Below are 17808 nucleotides of genomic sequence, written 5' to 3' on the forward strand. Positions count from 1 at the left end.
ACTATGCTTCATAATTAGTTGGTCAGTATAATGGATCGGGTTATGGGAACAGTGTTTGCCCGTCGGAAAGGGCCTGCTAATGGGGACAAGGCCTTCGACAGTGAAATGAGGGAGCTAGAGTGATTGGGCAGCAAGGCTGGAAAAAGGCAGTGGGAAAGAAGGTTAAGAAACTAAAATGTGGGTTCAGCCAGGAGCCGATGGGACGCTGCAAGCACCCTTTAGTGATGTCTACAGTGCACTACACGAGTTGCACTGGTTCCGTGTCTGTTGTCTGTTCGGTCTGACGCGGTGATGGTAGTGGTGGTGGTGCTGGTGGCTGTGAGGGGTCCGCTGCTGTGTGGTCCATATATAATTCATCGACCATGATCAGGAACTCTTTTCTGGGCATGGAGGAGCCTTTGGGCATTGCCGCTACTGTCATGCAGTGTAGTTTTGTGAGGAGCACCTCCGTCACGAGGTCCAAGGATGACTCGGGTTGGCCACAAAATGCGTCTAACGTGATTAGCCATCGCAGTTGTTTGTACACGTGCGACGATAGCTCCTCTCCTATTGGTGCCCCCACGTGGTCGAGGAACTTCTTGGCTTCCTGTGCTGGTGCATACTGAAGAATGACTTTAGCTGATTCTTCAGTATGTCGTAGGTGATGGGGGGCATCTAGTTCTTCGATCTATCCTGCTATCTGCTTGAAGACGTCGTCTGGCAGAAATTTGAAGACGGCATCTTTTCTGCACGTCGCCGAGGTGATATTGTGTGGAAAATCATTTTCGCCTTGAAGAACCAGGCTGCTGGGTTGTTGGGCATGTAGGGTGGTATAGGCGTATGTAGGTGGCTACGAGGTTCTCGTTGAAGAGGGTAGGATCATTGCTGCTGGCTTGGACGGGCATCTCTCCGGGGTCACCAATGTGAGGGGAGGTACGAATTCCAAGTTTGTAGCTTGCTACAAGGGCTCGTGCGAGCTGCAATGTAGCTTCTGACCTTTGACAAGTCAAAACGGGGATTAAGTTTCATGCATTTGTGTTTGTTCACAGACAGAAATATACACAAAAAATGGTACAGAACCTTGGACTGAAGATACTACATAATATGGTTGGGCAACTGGTTTCTTGACTTAGATGCTTTGATCAAGTTAGGAAATTTTTTTCTCCTCCTTTGACTCATTTCTTGCGTTACCAGTGGCATACGTCTAAATCGTAGTCAGTTAATCAAGTTTTCATAAACAAAAAGGCTTGTGGCAGTGAACTCAATAATAATAATAATAAAACAATAATATTTCCTTAATTTGTTCACGTATTTCAATTGTAAGTGAAAATGAGACAATAAATCACGTTTTGTGAAGTAATAGAGCACTAATGTTACCTCTGAGTAACCGAGATAATAATGCTTCGCTTGAAGAGGTCGTAATTAAGTACTCACTAAACTTCGATTACTGGAGCTACAACGCTTCGTTCACGAACAATTGTCCATTCATATTCGGAAGCGAATTGCAGAATGTACTCCCTCATAATGAGGAGAGTCCGCCGTTTGTATTCAGCACAAAGACATACAATAAATGTACTGATAAAGACAATACTCTTAAGAATCAATATAGCATTCTTCGTCTTAACAAAAATCTGTTACGAATAACCAGGACTAATATACCGCGGCAAATAAAAAAATATTTATGACTGAACTGTAGTGATCGCCTATGGAATTCCATTGTATGAAAATGGGATAATTAGAAGAATGGAAAGTAATTATTCTTTCTAAATGTGCTATATTTCACTTCTTCGATACGTTTATCTGGGTCGTGAAAATGCAAAATGTAGTAGATTTTTTTTTTTTATCTTTGTCTCGTATGCTCAGAGGAGCCAAGTGTTTCTAAAGGAGTTAAGATTTAACGAGAATTTCTTAGCAATAAAAACTAAAAAAAGAAAAAAATAATACACAACTCTCTTATACGATTTAAGATCAACATTGCCTTGAAATCACACAACAGGTGACCAATTTTCGTACCCTTAATGCAAAAACATCTTTAAATCTCATAAGGAAGTCTATAATCCTTTTAAAAATCATTAAAAAACAATTCTCGTTAAATCTTATGATGAGCTTGTATTGTCCTTTTAAAACTTTCATTGTGAAAAAAAATCCGTTAAATTTTATAAAAAAAACTTTATTATCCTTTTAAAACTTTCATTGTGAAAAAAAAATTCGTTAAATCTTATAATAAACTTGTATGATCCTTTTAAAACTTTCATGGTGAAAAAATTCTCGTTAAATCTTATAAGGAACTTATATTATCCTTTTAAAATTTTCATTGCACATTGGTCTTTTATGCACGTTTAAGGTCTTTTCCGTGTTATATTTAAAAACTTCGAAGGTTTGCTTGTTTCTGGTTACACGCATTATTATTTACATTTTCTATGATAATAGAAACAGATTTTTCATAGAAAACGTATTGTTTATATTACAATGACTAAATTAAATCATATTCCGTTGCACTCGTTTCCCCTAAAATTGACATAGCTTCCGAAAATATAGGAGGTCCAATTGAAGGGTTCCGTAATTGCATAACAGCTTGATTTTTGCTTTTGTAGATTCCTCTTAGAATGCACAAGCTATATAAGCTTGAAGTTCTTCAAGTACCAACGTAATGTAACTAGTTTTAGTAATAACTAAATGTAATAAGTAACAAACAATAAATGGAAGCCAAGACCACCATTGTTGTCAAACTATTCTTTAAGATTTTTATATCATAAAAAGTATATATTTTTAAAAAAACTTTCTTATTTGTTATATATATTATCATTAAGATGTTGCATATTATGAGCCAACCATCTAACATTATTTTGGTGCTATAAAAATCAATACAAAAAATATTAATCTGCATTTGAAATGACTGGGGTCAAAATGACCCCTGTCATGCAGCAATGCCAAATTGATTAATTAAAAAAGAAATGTCTTAATGACAGGCTCATGAAAAAAGGCATTAGATGAAAGAAAACATTTTGTTTATGAAGAGCCACGAAAAGAGAATTTACCACTGTATCTCAAATATAAAATAGCAATGATTTTACATCATCTAGGGTTAATTTGACCCCCACCATGCATCTACGGGTTAAAAAAATATATGGGCAACCTTCATTTTATATACTGTATATTTATATATTTATACTGGAAACGTGGAGATAATGTTATAAGAGACAAACAATGTTCGAATTCCGCGTAAAGGTCTTAGAAAAAAAGATAGAAAAAAAAAAACTTAGGGAGCCAAAGATTAAAAAAAAGTCATTGTTGCGAATTAAAATAGAAAAATTAAGTGCCTTAAGTAATATTATGAGCATTTGGCGTCACAGCACCAATTGATGGCATTGCAGATAAAAAAAAAAAAAATAAAATAAAAAAAAAATCTAAAATTTACTACTTCAAAGAAACGAATAAAAATTGCAGAATGAAAGCACAATATTTGAGTAGGGAAACCCGTCCCTAAAAGGTTTGAGGTTATAAGTGACAAGAGAATATTATTTTTATCTGATTTTATATAAATATTCGCTCACAATGTCTTGTAGCAACAGTAAGAAGCAAGTGCGCATCGGGACTCGGATATACTCGTATATTGTATTGCATATGGTAATTATGAGAGAGAGAGAGAGAATTACAGAACATACCCATTATTCTTCGAACTAGCACTCGCGCAAAGTCTATTTCTAAGCTTCCACATTTCTTAGTCTATACCTATGCGTTATTTATATCACTGACATATGAAACGATCTTCGAAGCATGAGACACAAACGTACGTTTGCTTATTTTTGATGTAACGTATCAGGAGTAACGTTTTGATATTTCCTGTTTAGATTCATCTAAACAAAAACAACATACTGAAGAGCGCCACAGATTAAACCTTAAGACCTCTAAACGTAAGGAGCAATTTCCCGAACCGCGACTCTTCCTGTCCTCCAAGCACCGAGGACTCCTTGGCAGCTTTTAAGGACGAATAAATATTTATCAGGCACCTCCTAAACACACCATGAGCTCCCTTCGCTTCGTTCGTCTTGTATTTTGTGTTGTTTCAACTGCCTTGCTCCTCGTGTTATTGTGCTTTTGGTTTTCGTCATCTTGCATATTCATCCATGGCTTTTATCGGAATGAGACAGAAGTGAGTGTTAACTGATTTATTACCTGGGCACGAGGTATACATAGCATTGTGCGGACGGGAACGGAGTGCCCGACCCCGCCTCTCGCTACCCGCTCACAGACAGGAGAATTTGTTTTTTGGCATTTATTGAAATAACAATAGCAAAAGACATAATGGACATAAATTGATGAATTATAATCAGCGATAAGGCCAGGAAATTCTACATACAAATATATACATGTGATTAAAGGGTAAAGAAGGTCTTTACAAGTACTCCTCCCAAGACAATTATAAATAATTGATAATGAATAAATGGAAGATTTGTACAATGTTAATCACAATATCTTGTTGGTATCAGGAGCCATCCTTGAGTTCTTGATATTTGTGGTTGTGGGGTCGTCCTACGTACGGCCCTTGGGACGACCTAGACCTCGTCTCAGGAAGTCGATTTCTTCGCTTGAGGTCTTGTCTAGTGGAGGAATTCTCGGATGGCTATTGGTTTCCTCCTGGGTTTCATTATCCATCACGAAGGCTGGCTTTTACCTGTCGACAGATACCTAGTTTTCCTGCCTGTGGATGTTGATAAGGTAGGCTTTGGAATTTCTTGTGATAACACAGTATGGGCCTCTGTATGGTCTGGTCAGGGTTGGGCGGTGGGCGTTGTCCCTCAGGAAGACGTGTGTGCAGGTTCCCAGGCCTTTTGGTCTGTAGTTATGTTTCCTGTCCGTGAAAGTCTTCCAGCAGGGCACAAACTCCTTTGGTTCCCTCAGTCTTCTGAGGGGTGTATCTCGGTCGTCTGCTTCCGTAGGGAAGAATGCCCCTGGTGCTGTTAGTGCTTCTCCGTAGAATTTTTCTGCAGGAGATCTTCGCCGTTTGCTTTTGATGCTGTTTGGAGATCTAGCAGGACCCAGGGCAACTGCACCTTCCAATTTTTGTCGGTACACCATGCCATCAGTGCTGCTTTTAATGAATAATGGGCCCTTTCCACCATTGCGTTGGCCGTGGGGTTGTATGCCATCGTACTGTGGAGTGTTGTCCCCATCAGGCATGCAAGAGATACCCAGAGTTCTGAGAGGAATGCTGAGCCCCTGTCTGTAGTTATGTCGTCTGGCACACCAAAACGGCTTATCCAGCTTGATAGTAGGACTTCTGCGCAGGCGCTCGTCGATGCTTCTGCCATCGGGGTTGCTTCCAGCCATCTTGTATAATGGTCTATGGCTGTTAGGAGGTATCCAGCAGCTGAAAATAAGTTTTGAGCAGATGCATTTTAGTAAAGATTTTAGCGCCGTGTAGGGCTCCTGTCAGGTCCTGCATGTGTGGCAGGGGGTAGTGATCAGGCATTGTTACCAGGTTTAGTTGACAGTAGTCCCCACAGGGCCTCCAGGAACCATCTGGCTTCTTCACCATGTGGAGGGGGGACGCCCATGGGCTTGGTTCTTTTTTGCAAATACCTATCCTTTCCATTTCTGTGAATGCTTGTTTAGCATCCTGGAGCTTGCTGGGTGGCAGGCAACGAAATTTGACGTATGTTGGCGGGGCCGTGGTGGTGATGTTGGTAAATGCCGTGCTTGGCCTGTGTTTCTGGTACCTGTCGTAGTTCTGGCTTGTGAAGCATGGAAATTTGTGGAGGAGGGTGCTGTATTTGGATGACGTGGCAGCACATACAGTGGGCATTCCCGGCCCGGTGGCGAGCAGGTGGGAGCGGCAGGTTCCAGTGTCTAGAAAGCGCTTTTGGCTGACATCCGCCAGCAGACCATGTTGGGCGAGAAAATTGGCATCCAGCAGGGGGAACCTGACGTCTGTGATGACGAAGGGCCACTCATATTTATGACCCAGGATGGATATTCTGTGGGTCTGAGTTCCATAGCAGTGGATGGGGCTTCCGTTTGTGGCTACTAGTGCAGCCGTGGTGTTGGGTGGGCGATTGCGGTCCTCCCTCAATGGCAGAAAGACCGACTGCATGGCTCCCGTGTCTACCGGTATACACTGCACTGAGATCGTGTCATGGATGAAGACTCACACTGGTTGGGATTCCCTGTTATTTGCAGTTACTGCTGTTATGGGTGGCCGCCCTCTAAATTTTTTGGGGAACGCACAGGGATCTCTGTAGTTTCTGGCGGTTTTTCCAAATCGTCATGGAAATAACACCAGGCTGGATTCGTCCACGTCCTCTGCTGCTGTGGCAGCACGTTTTTTCTGTAGTATATTGCGTGTGTGTCCCCCTCTGCGACCTTCTCTTCTATCAGGCTGCAGGCTGCTGGTGCTGTGGTGTGTTTGGAGGCCTTGGTGGCGTTGTGGAGTTTATGTGCAATGCTCACCAATTTTTCCATTGGAAGTGCGTCCGCCTCCATAATTTGCGCCCTCACCTCCTGTGGAAGGCGCTGCAGGAATATTTCTCACAGCAGACTGATCTCCCTTCTTTTTCCATTTTCGTCACAGTCTAGCAGCATCAGGAGACCTTGTAGTTCGTCCCAGGTGTCCTTGGGCGACGTGTCCCTCAGGGGCTGGTTCATCAGATCCAGGGCAAGTTGGGCTTTCTCTGGAAAAGACATGGAGTATATCTCGATGAGCTTTTTGCAGAGGCCTTCGTGTTTGGTTTTTTCTGTCTGTGCGTCTTGCCACGGGGTGATTTTATTGAATACTTCCTCTGGCAGAGTCGTCATGGTGACCTTGGCTACACGGAAGTGTTTGTTTGTCTACAGGAACCATGACACTGTATTTTGCCATGGAAATGGCGACAGTTTTATTGCCCGAGATATCGCAGGTTTTGAAGGTGAGAGGAGGATGCAGAGGATCTGTGAGTCCTCAGATTGACTTTCAAGTTCGGTGTCTGGCATTTCGACTCTCCCACCAAAACACGAATCAAGTGCCATTTTTAGTCCGTTAATGGTGTTCGGAGTTTGTCAGAAGTAAAAAACTATACTCAGTGTGGTTCCGTTAATGACTTTCTGAATACGGTCGACGTGAATCGTAAATGGCTGGACCAAACCATTCAAACACGCCAGAACATACCTTGTCTCCATATGGTTTTGTAAAAGGCTTCTGAAGGTAGGCGCAGCTGTAGTCAATCCGTTAATGGCGAAGCCAAAACCACTGTTTACTGTCACTCCTCAGGTCACCACCTTTGAGGTCGGAATGAGACAGAACTGAGCACTAACCGATTTATTACCTGGGCACAAGGTATACTACATAGCAGTGTGTGGAAGGAAACGGAGTGCCCGACCCTGTCTCTCGCTATCCACACACAGACAGAGGAGAATTTGTGTTTCTTAGCAGTTAATGAAATAACACTAGCAAAAGACATAATGGACATACATTGATGAATTACATATAGGCGACAAGGCCAGGAAATTCTACACACAAATATATATGTGTTTCTTGCTGCTTTGCTAGATGAAATGATCATGATTGTGATTAATGAGTAAAGAAGGTCTTTACATGGGTAGTCCCAATAATCCACACATCTGTATATATATATATATATATATATATATATATATATATATATATATATATATATATATATATATATAAAAATTTTGCTTCCGACTGGCACACTTCTTTCCTGCACCCCTGAAGTTCATCGCAACTCAAATCACTTCAACAAAATACATACTCTTGTTCCACAAACACGTTCTTATTTCAGCCACACTGTCTTCTTCTCGACTGGAATTCCTAACCATTGTATTTTGACCTTCGAAGTCATTACAAAATTCTTCTTCTGCTTAATGGGAAGCAAAAAGGTTACTATATACCAGTACAATAACCACGAAATTCAATGGTAACAGTTTAAGTATAGTTGAAAAACGAAACCCGCTCTGTATAACGCTGGGGTCACACATTCATGTATCACGACGGAGTATACCCAAGTATGTGGATCGTGGGCATCATCACGGTGAAATGACCTTGAACAGCTGGTAAACAGGACATGGGCTAATGGACGTAAAGCCAGCACCGTAAATTGCGCCGCAAATGTACGCACAAAGAAAGCAAGGTCGGACGTCTACCTGGAACTCACGCCAATAGTGTAATGTTCTATGTACGTCAACTTCATGTCGTTTACCACGCCCACCGTTGTGGGGCTGTAGGGTACAAAATGGCCAACCTGTAAACAGAGCAGACTGTAAAGTGATGGAACATGTATGAGATAATGTAAAATATTGCATTCTGAAAATCCAGGTTGTAAATTCACTTTGGTAGAATTTTGCATGTACTGTAAAATATTGTACATATACTTTCAACAAATAAAGAAAAATTAAGTCAGACATTATAATATACATACCATTGGCAGTCCCAACATCTTGAGCTTCTTCTGACGGACGATGTTGGGCTTGAGGAAGTAGAATATGTTCAATATCCACTTCTTCCATGTCGCTGTCATCACTCTGTATCTCATCCAACTCCGACTCCTGTAGGTGGAAGATGACATTTCCTCGACTTAAGTGTCTGCGGGAGTGGCTGTAGGAGTCTTCTCCGGGCCGAAAGAAGGTGCTGCAAGATGTGACGTTAATTGTCCCTTCCTTGGTCGTTTTAGGAGGTTCGGCATCTTGAAGGGCATTGTGGAGAGTACTTGGAGGAAACTGCTGGTCTCGGGAGACGGAAACAACAGCTGACCTGAGGGTTGTTGTTGTTGGTGTATTAAGCCAACACTTCTTGTTGGCCTGGGCCTTTCCCTTGGCGCCGATCGGAACTTTTATACCACACTACAGCGTTGCAATGTCCTACAGGGTTGTAAATGTGCGAATCGGTTTCCCCGTAGGCTACAGCACAATTATTATGCTGGGGTCACACATTCACGTATCACGACGGCGTATGCCCATGTATGTGGATCGTGGGCATCATCGCAGTGAAATGACCTTGAATAGCTGGTAAACAGGACACGGGCTAACGGACGTAAAGCCAGCACCGTAAATTGCGCCGCAAATGTGCGCGCAAAGAAAGCAAGGTCGGACGTCTACCTGAAACTAACGCCGATATTGTAATGTTCTATGTACGTCAACTTCACGTCAAGACCACGCCCCCCGTTGTGGTGCCGTAGGGTACAAAAGGGCGGGCCTGTGAACAGAGCTTGCCGTTCCGTAAACAATCATTTTAACAGCTCGTCTCTTTGTTGTTTTCCTACAAATTTATCTATTTTAGTTTTATGGTAACTTTTTGATAGTAGCCATCTGTAATATATATAATATGTAATTAATGTAACATCACAAATAAATGAACATAGGATAATTACTATATAAGACTAGCACTAGAATTTTCTTGCTTCGATTTTACCATTCAGACATACACTTAGACATATAAAACTGTTGACTATGGGCGATTTATATTTAAGCGATATAGAATAACATCTAATAACTTATCAAACATTCTTGGAAATAAATAGGAATTCTACCTATTCAAGATAATATTTTTTAGATGTATATAAGAATTCCTCTCAGATATTTACATTATTTGTTACACCATTATTGTAAGACTGCTGTTCAGAAGAAATAAATATCTTCGACAAGGGAACGTTCTGTCCCTCGTCAATGGGGGTAGCTTCATGGAGAGTTTCCGTGTCGCTGTCATCAGTCAGAATCTCATCCAACTCCGACTCCTGTAGGTGGAAGTTGACATTTTCCCTGTCCTGAATGTCTGCAGGAGTGGTTGTAGGAGTGGCTGTATGAGTCTTTTCCGGGCTGAAAGAAGGTCCTGCAAGATGTGACGTTGATGGTCCCTTCCTTGGTCGTTTTAGGAGGTTCGGCATCTTGAAGGGCGCTGTGGAGAGCTTGAAGGAAACTGCTGGTCTTGGGAGACGGAAACAACAGCTGACCTGAGGGCGCCGACCTGACCTTTTATACCACGCTACAGCGTTGCCATGTCATACAGGGTTGTAAATGTGTGAATCGGTTTCGCCATAGGCTACAGCATAATTAGGAGGCCCGCGTGCTTCGCCGCGGAAAGAAAACAACCACGGCGGACGATGCTGGTGACCCTAGCGCTTACCCCGCAGCAGTCACCGTGGCTCCCACGTGCAATGCCTGGAGCTACGTCAGGTGACATTTGGCGTGACCACCCACAACTTGTTTTGAACATTTCAAAACTGGAGTGGGCTACGGCGACCTAGTGGGCGGAGCTTAGCGCCCGGACGACCCGTCACCGTACGTCTACGATTTTACGTGTGTTTTACGTTACATTTACGGTTTACTGACGTAAGCTGTCGCCAACTACCAATTTCCGCTCATGCGTGGGCGTGCATGCATTGATATGTGAATGTGTGACCTCAGCATAAATATAACCACGAGTAAACGTTAATACTGTACATCATTACGCTAAATGAGTACCGTGTAAAGTGCATCATTTATATAAAACCATTTTTCTGTTTCCTCCTGTCGTACAGCAGGTCAGAAACACTAGTACTATCATTCATTCTAATACCAGTATTACGTTCTGTTTGTTTGTATGGTGCTTTTACGTTGCATGGAACCTGTGGTTATTCAGCAACAAGACCAACGGCTTTACGTGACTTGCGAACCACGTCGAGAGTGAACTTCTATCACCAGAAATACACATCTCTCACTCCTCAACAGAATGGCCGAGAATCGAACCGGCGACCACCGAGGTGGAACACTAATACCATACCAACTACGACGCTGAGACGCTCTGGTGTTACGCTCTATAGGTACTACTTAAGTATGATTAGTGAGTTTGAACGATACTGCAAAACCATAGCATATCATTAACATCATTTGTAGGATGTTTCCCATAAACGTTATATTTACTTGTATTTCTTAAATTAAAGAAAAAATATGTATTCGATTTTAATCACTTTAAAAAATTGATCTTATTTAGCATATCTTCATATTTTTTTACATTTTTAGTTTTTTTAAAGTTTACACTAAACTACACTGTAGCTATAGGTTTGTTTGGTGCCCATGATTATTTCCGGAAATGCTTAGTTTTTGACTTTGATTAAAGTCGAAGGTAATTTTTGGGAAGCCTCCAGCCAGAATAATGAAACATTTTTCTGTTATTTTCTTGTTTTGTGCTCTCGCTCGTTTTCTATTACTACCTTCGTCACAACGCTCGTTTTCTGTAAACTCAATGACTAGCGCACAAAGCGTATGAGTTCCTCTGGTCCACGGTCCAGATAGTATCTAGACCCTTGTCTAGACCGTGCTCTGGTCGAAACATAGTAACGTGCGTGCTAAAATCTTTCAATTTGCGGATAAGGCGTGTGTCACTGTTCCTCCACGCCCTTACTGAAAGCAGAAATGTTACAATAACCACGCTAAAAAAGCAGCGTCAACCACATTGTAAGGTTATGTTGAGGTAGTGACAATTAGAAAGCGATTGTTATGCCGAAGACAATACGAACAAAAAACAAAATAACCGGACTACTAAGAGAAAAATTTAAGAAATCAATCATACTTACCATAGTTCTGGGACACACACACACACACACACACACATATATAATATATATATATATATATATATATATATATATATATATATATATATATATATATATATATATATATATATATATATACGGTCATGTTCATTTTCTCCTACCACCTTTTCAGACTAATGTCATGATGACCCAAGATAATTTTTTATTACAGCGAGGTGATTGAAACTCAAATAAAATTTTCGGATTATCTCATACAATTATTTAAGTGAAATTGTGAGAAAACATTTGTTGGGCTGTTACTTTTCTTATGAATTAGAAATAAGTCAAGAGTTCGTGGAGTAATATCATTTAAACATTTTCCTTTTCGCGTATTCTTCACTCTCCTTCATCCGTCATTCGCTCAATATGGCCAAATCATTAAGTTAATGTCATGCTTTCATCTACTCTAAATTTTTCGCCACTTCATTGTATCTCCATAATTCTCATCATGACAGTTGGTTATATTACCCAATATGTTGTCTGTTATATACATAATATACACACACTAATATTCATGCTGCTACGTATAGGGATATTTAGACTAATTTATTATAGACTGGTTTGTTTAAATATCTCGCTTGCATATACATACACATATCGAACAAAAATAACGCACTAAAAATATACATTTCATATACAGGGAAACCGTGAACAGATGTTTTCTTTTAAAGAACTTAGAGTGGACAGAACGTTCTGTGGGCCAGAGACAACGAAACGTTCTTGGCAGTTGTCTTTTACTTGGCATAAACAAACGATGCCAACACACTATTCCTGACTGCTCGCACCATTTCTAGGAAGAGAGGTTCTACTTGCGCACCTACTAAAGATATATATATATATATATATATATATATATATATATATATATATATATATATATATATATAGTAGGGAACAGTGTAAGATAGCGTGATGGTTTTATTCTTCACCGGAACATGTGCTGTTGATAAGATAGGTAGTACCATTGCTCTCTCGACCTCGTACGAAGATTTTTTGCTCACGGTCTAGGTAATCTTGACCGTGGTTATAAGCTACCTTCACATTCATAAGTATACTAATTAGATATTGGGGGAAATGATATATTTGTTTCCCCGAATATATATATGTATATATATTATTACTATTAATATATATATATATATATATAAATATCTATATATATATATATATAGATATAAATTATATCTATATATATATATAAATATATATATGTGTGTGTGTGTGTGTGTGTGTGTGTGTGTGTGTATCAGGAGCAATACCAAACTGGCTAGGAGACGTGGCAAAATCATTGTAATATCATACAAGAAGCGCAGCTGTCCTCTAGGGATCACATTACCCTTCTTATCAACATGGTTAGTTACCCATCTATATCTCTAACTAACTAACTGTATTCTACACGCATATACATATATGTTTGCATCTATTACACACACACGGCGAAGAAGGGACTTCGTATATGTTGGCTCTGAATACGTGTAACATACATATATGAGTGCTCGCTCGTGTGTGCGTTTGCGTGAAAGATAGGAAGGTGATAAGTGATGATGGCTCCTTAGTTACGTCACTCAAAGACTTAAAGGTCGTGGAAACCATTCATAGAAGTACGAAAGCTTCACATCATCTTTGATTTCACACCGCCTTTTGATCATTTCTGATGGCATTGAGAGTGGTAGCCTAGTGGTATTGCGTGGTTGGGGTAGGGACCCACCAGAACACAAAACGTTTCTGCTGCCTGCCACCTCACACCACGACCACGTGACCAGCTGATCTATAACAGGGTCCCAGGCAAGCCATTCATTCCTAAACAGACGGAGTTAGTCGTGACTCGTGAAGGTTGAGACACGTCGAACGCTTACTCCAAGAGTCTTGACTTAGTACGTTGTTATATTTGCTTGTGACTTGAAATCGACTCGTGGCTATTGCATCTGTAAGGTAAAGCGTATGATAGGAAGGTAATAGTGATCGGTCTGAGAGTTGGAGGCTCATGGCAGTTCTCACTCGGTGGTGAATTATTTTGTGAGCGAAAAGTTTTAAACCGTTGCGTCTTTGTTCACTATTCATAATCTATTGTGTTAGCTTTGTTTCTGAATGTGTGGTTTTTGGAGTTTTCATAACATGTTTTAGTACCATGCAAACTGCTCACTTGATTATGAAAAATATGTTACAGAAATAAAAATGCGGCAGTTGCGAATCGTCCCTTGAAGTGTGGAAGGTAGATGGTGGGAGGGGCTTAGGTGCTACGTATGTATATTTTTTTACCCGCTGAGGATTTCAAGTGCAAGATTGGGCGGGGCTTAAGTGTTACGTATATATTTATATTATTTTTTACCCGCTGAGGATTTCTACAAGTGCCAGATTTAGCAGTATACCGGACATATATGCATTTTACTTTTATTTACTTTGAGGATTTTATTGAAATCAGTGTGTTCTTTTATACAGGATCCAAGCTTTATCTATTGGTGGCTTGGAATATCGTGATAGTGATGTCTATAGGTTAGTCCTTATCAATTTTTACTATATGTGATAGCGTTGCAAGTCCGTCTAGACTTAAAAACACAAAATAACAGAGTAAACAACGATCTTGTTATTTGTTTCATTTATTTTCGTAATGTTTCGCTGTCATAATGGTTTATATATATATATATATATATATATATATATATATATATATATATATATATATAAAAGATACTGAACTCGCATTCGCACCACACACGTAATATCTACTTATATTGCTATCAGTGGACTGCAGTAACAGTGCAGTTTTGAGTGTTGCTGGTACACGACCTTGGCTGATGTGTGAGAGTTAATTCCCACACCTCTTGTTACTCGTGTGATCAACCCAGAATGCAATATTACTATATGATCCTCCAGTATATGGTATTATCTTCAGTGACCAGTGTATTGGACTCTGTAGAGCAGAATAATAAATCAGGATAATTTGAAGTCATTGAGAAATATGGCAACGTCGTGAGATGTGGGCGGGCGTGGAGAGAGGGAGCAGAACGTTTTGGCGGCCGATTTTGTAGACTGGGATGGAACGATGACTCACGCAGAGGAAATGCTTCGCACACTTTACCTGATAACATTGGGATTCATGTTATGTAGAATAATAGTGTATTATGTCTTCAACCGCACAAATTAAGGCGATTTTAAATGTATAATCTAGATGCTTCGCATGAAAACAAGGTCTTAAACAACTATACAGTGACCAGCTACTATGGAAAAAAATATACATAATTTTATTTTCATTCTTCGGTCAATCAAACTTTTTTCCTCCGTTCTTTTCGCAGACCCGACAATTTTATCGTATAGGGGGTATTTTAGTCTTCGTACACAACCGATGCAAACATTTAGAAGCATTATTTTCACATCGTCTCAATTGGACAACTCGCATCGATATCCGGCTAAGTTCTTAGGGGAGAAAAGGCACGCACGGGGTTCTCTACATTTTTACTCTGAAAGTATATTTGGTCCTGCATAAAAATTGCCAAAATGTGGTAAAGGAAACTTTGGAAGGAAACATACTACATACTTTGTAGACCACTGTGCAAACAAGCCATCTCTTCAGGTCACTTTGTTTTGGAGTAATCATACCCAAAAGTATACAAGAAGATTACCAATATGAAAAATATGCATAAAATGTATTGAAATTGTACAGAATGGATGGTTAGTGTCACCATTAAAGATTTCAAAAACGGTATTATAACAAATTTTTCATCTTTCCCAGTTTCCCCTTTTTGTAACTTATGTACTATTTGCAGGTACTGTATAACATACCCTCATAATGGTTCAGTAATTCTGGCGAGTGTGGAAAATTAATATATTATAAATTCATCGTGTAGTAAACTTTTTTTCCATCTGTCCACCCGCCTGGGGTGTTTGCTCATGGTAACACTGCATCCCGGGCTTTAAATAATATCCTATTTCGAATATTAACGGTGTAATTCGCATACACTAAATTATAAAAACACTTTTCAGTTGCAAATGTACACCCAGATTTTCCATTTATTAACCTAAGACTTACACATTGCGTAACCATTTAAAGCCCGGGACGCAGTGTTACCATGCACGACCACCACAGGCGGATGGACAGGTGGAAAAAAAAAACAAGAGTAGTATAGTGACTCAAAGATGACTGGATCCAGCTTACTTAAAATTGTTAATTTTTTTTTTTTTTTTTTTCACACAAAGTGGGCTACTTGCAAATGTAGTGCTTGAAGATGTTAGATAAGGTTCTTTTAATACTCTGGAAAACATTTTAGCATTTTAAAGTGAAGTATGCACTTATTTTTTAGAATTAAATCCGAAATAGGGTCATTAGTGGAAGAGTTTAAAAGCAAGTCTGAATTAATTAAAAAAACTAAGCCTCCTGATTTACCCCTGCCACTAGATTATAAAATCAGAAATATATTAGATTAATGCAAGTAGAATTATAAATCCGTTGATTATACAAGGGAATGCAATTACTGTAATAGTTCAATAGCTGAGAACAGAAGTTGTCTAATGATATTGTTTATTAAGTTTTATCCTTCGTACCCCTAGCAAAGTTGGAACTCGTCAATTGCTCAGGTCCAGAATCCAGATGAATTCCTGAGGAAATTATCCAGTTCCTTCCGATGCCTCTACATCGAGAAAATGCCTCAAGATTGAGTGACCTCAACCGGATGTTATAATAACAACCGAAACAGCTTTGTTGATCCTGCAGCATTCCGACCTCCGATCAAGATAATGGAAACTCTCATATCTCTAATGCAAATGGGGTCAATGGACAGCAGGTACGATACTTCTAAATTGATTCTGGGTAAATAGACTTGCTATTGCTTGGAAATAAAGTAATGCTGTTTCATACTTGACAGTTAAGTGAAGTGCATATGTAATATTTATATTGAACTGAAGTGTTCTTCATGAAAGATCATTTTTCTTGTTATATTAGAAGTGACATTCAGTTGCCAGAAAACATTATGATATGGAGATCAAGTTAGCTACGTTCCAATAAATATCTCAGTTTGTGACTGAAGCCAGTTCATAGATAGAGAGAAGCCTTATTTCAAACCATATGCTGGAGCTTATATTTGTTGGAAGTGTACATCTCGGTCTCCTTGTTTTGTTCCCGCCTTTTGCCTTTTTGTCCCTTAAACGTGACTTTTGAGTATTCTAGCTCCAGTGACGCAACTTGCTTAGCATACATGTAATGGCAAGGAATTCAGCCAATTAAAGTTTGAGGAAATGAAGAAATTACCTTTAGAAATATTGGACAGCTGACCAAAATGAATTAAGCGATGTTCTGAATTAGCTCAGCTGTTAGGTAATCAATAGTTCAAAATATATTTTGTTCAACATGATTTCTAAGATTGTTACATACAACTACTCAGTTTGATAGTCGTACTTCGTGCAAAAGAGAAAAAAAAAATTATTATCTAGTGATTGGCCCCCTTTTACAAAATTATTGTCACTTATATGAGAATACTTTACCTAAACCAGGGCTTAGACATCTGTTGTAGTTTACACCAAGGACTTAACAAACAGCGAGGCCCCAAAATGATTAAGAAAGTAAAAAGCAAAAGGGTTTTGAAGAATATAGTCTCGATGTGAATCAGCTCCTTGATCAAGATTTGAACTCAACTTAGACAGAGACAGATAAGGAGGAACAAAGAAATTTCTCTTTGCCTCAGGTATTTTCATTTACGAGTAATGGGAGCAGTGATTTCAATTAACTGAATGGAAATGTAAGTTTTTCCACAAGAAACATTAGTGAGGATTAAACCAGTTTCAAAATTAATAAGCATTGTTAATGAGTAATACCTAAGGCTCGATTGCAGTGTTGATTAATTATATAAACAGTATGTTAGCTTTGCTAGATCTAAATATGCTTTTATATACAAAGGATAAATCAAATACATATACTTTTTTACACATGGAATGTGCATGAAGTAATGTAGTTATGTAATTAAATACTGTCAGGGGCAAATTCCAAGCAAACAGTACTGAATATCAGTTAGTTTATTTTTCTCACTGTAATTTTACTTAGACTTAAAATGTTCTATGAAATATTATTTGTAAGGAATTCAAGCCAGTAACTGATGAATTTATAATTATTCTACCTTTTCTGCAGAGTAAGTTAGTGATTTTTTTTTCTTCATAGCAATATGATGGATATCACTGATGCTGCCCTAAAGGGTGACTTGAAAAGATTATATCAGTTAGCAAAGGAGGGAACTCAAGCATTATCTGGTAAGTGTGTTCCATTTCCCGTTACTATAAT

At 39.3% G+C, this 17808-nt stretch overlaps 2 protein-coding genes across 4 annotated transcripts in view; both read left to right on the forward strand.

Moving 5' to 3' along the window:
- The window catches only part of LOC135210327 (uncharacterized), a 702311-nt gene that overhangs the window by 33252 nt on the left and 651251 nt on the right, over positions 1 to 17808 (forward strand).
- Positions 13171 to 17808, forward strand: part of LOC135210325 (poly [ADP-ribose] polymerase tankyrase-1-like) — a 331749-nt gene continuing 327111 nt past the window's right edge. Inside the window, exons 1-3 of one of the 3 annotated variants that reach the window (XM_064243209.1) lie at positions 13171 to 13475; positions 16089 to 16321; positions 17689 to 17777. In XM_064243209.1, the coding sequence (XP_064099279.1) occupies positions 16275 to 16321; positions 17689 to 17777 (136 nt within the window). In that variant the 5' untranslated portion in view covers positions 13171 to 13475; positions 16089 to 16274. Of the gene's footprint in view, positions 13476 to 13889; positions 14037 to 16088; positions 16322 to 17688; positions 17778 to 17808 lie in introns of those variants that run through there. The other 2 variants (XM_064243210.1, XM_064243211.1) reach the window with 2 other exon arrangements.

Source organism: Macrobrachium nipponense, chromosome 39, assembly GCF_015104395.2.
Source record: "Macrobrachium nipponense isolate FS-2020 chromosome 39, ASM1510439v2, whole genome shotgun sequence".
NCBI classification, from domain to species: Eukaryota; Metazoa; Arthropoda; class Malacostraca; order Decapoda; family Palaemonidae; genus Macrobrachium; species Macrobrachium nipponense.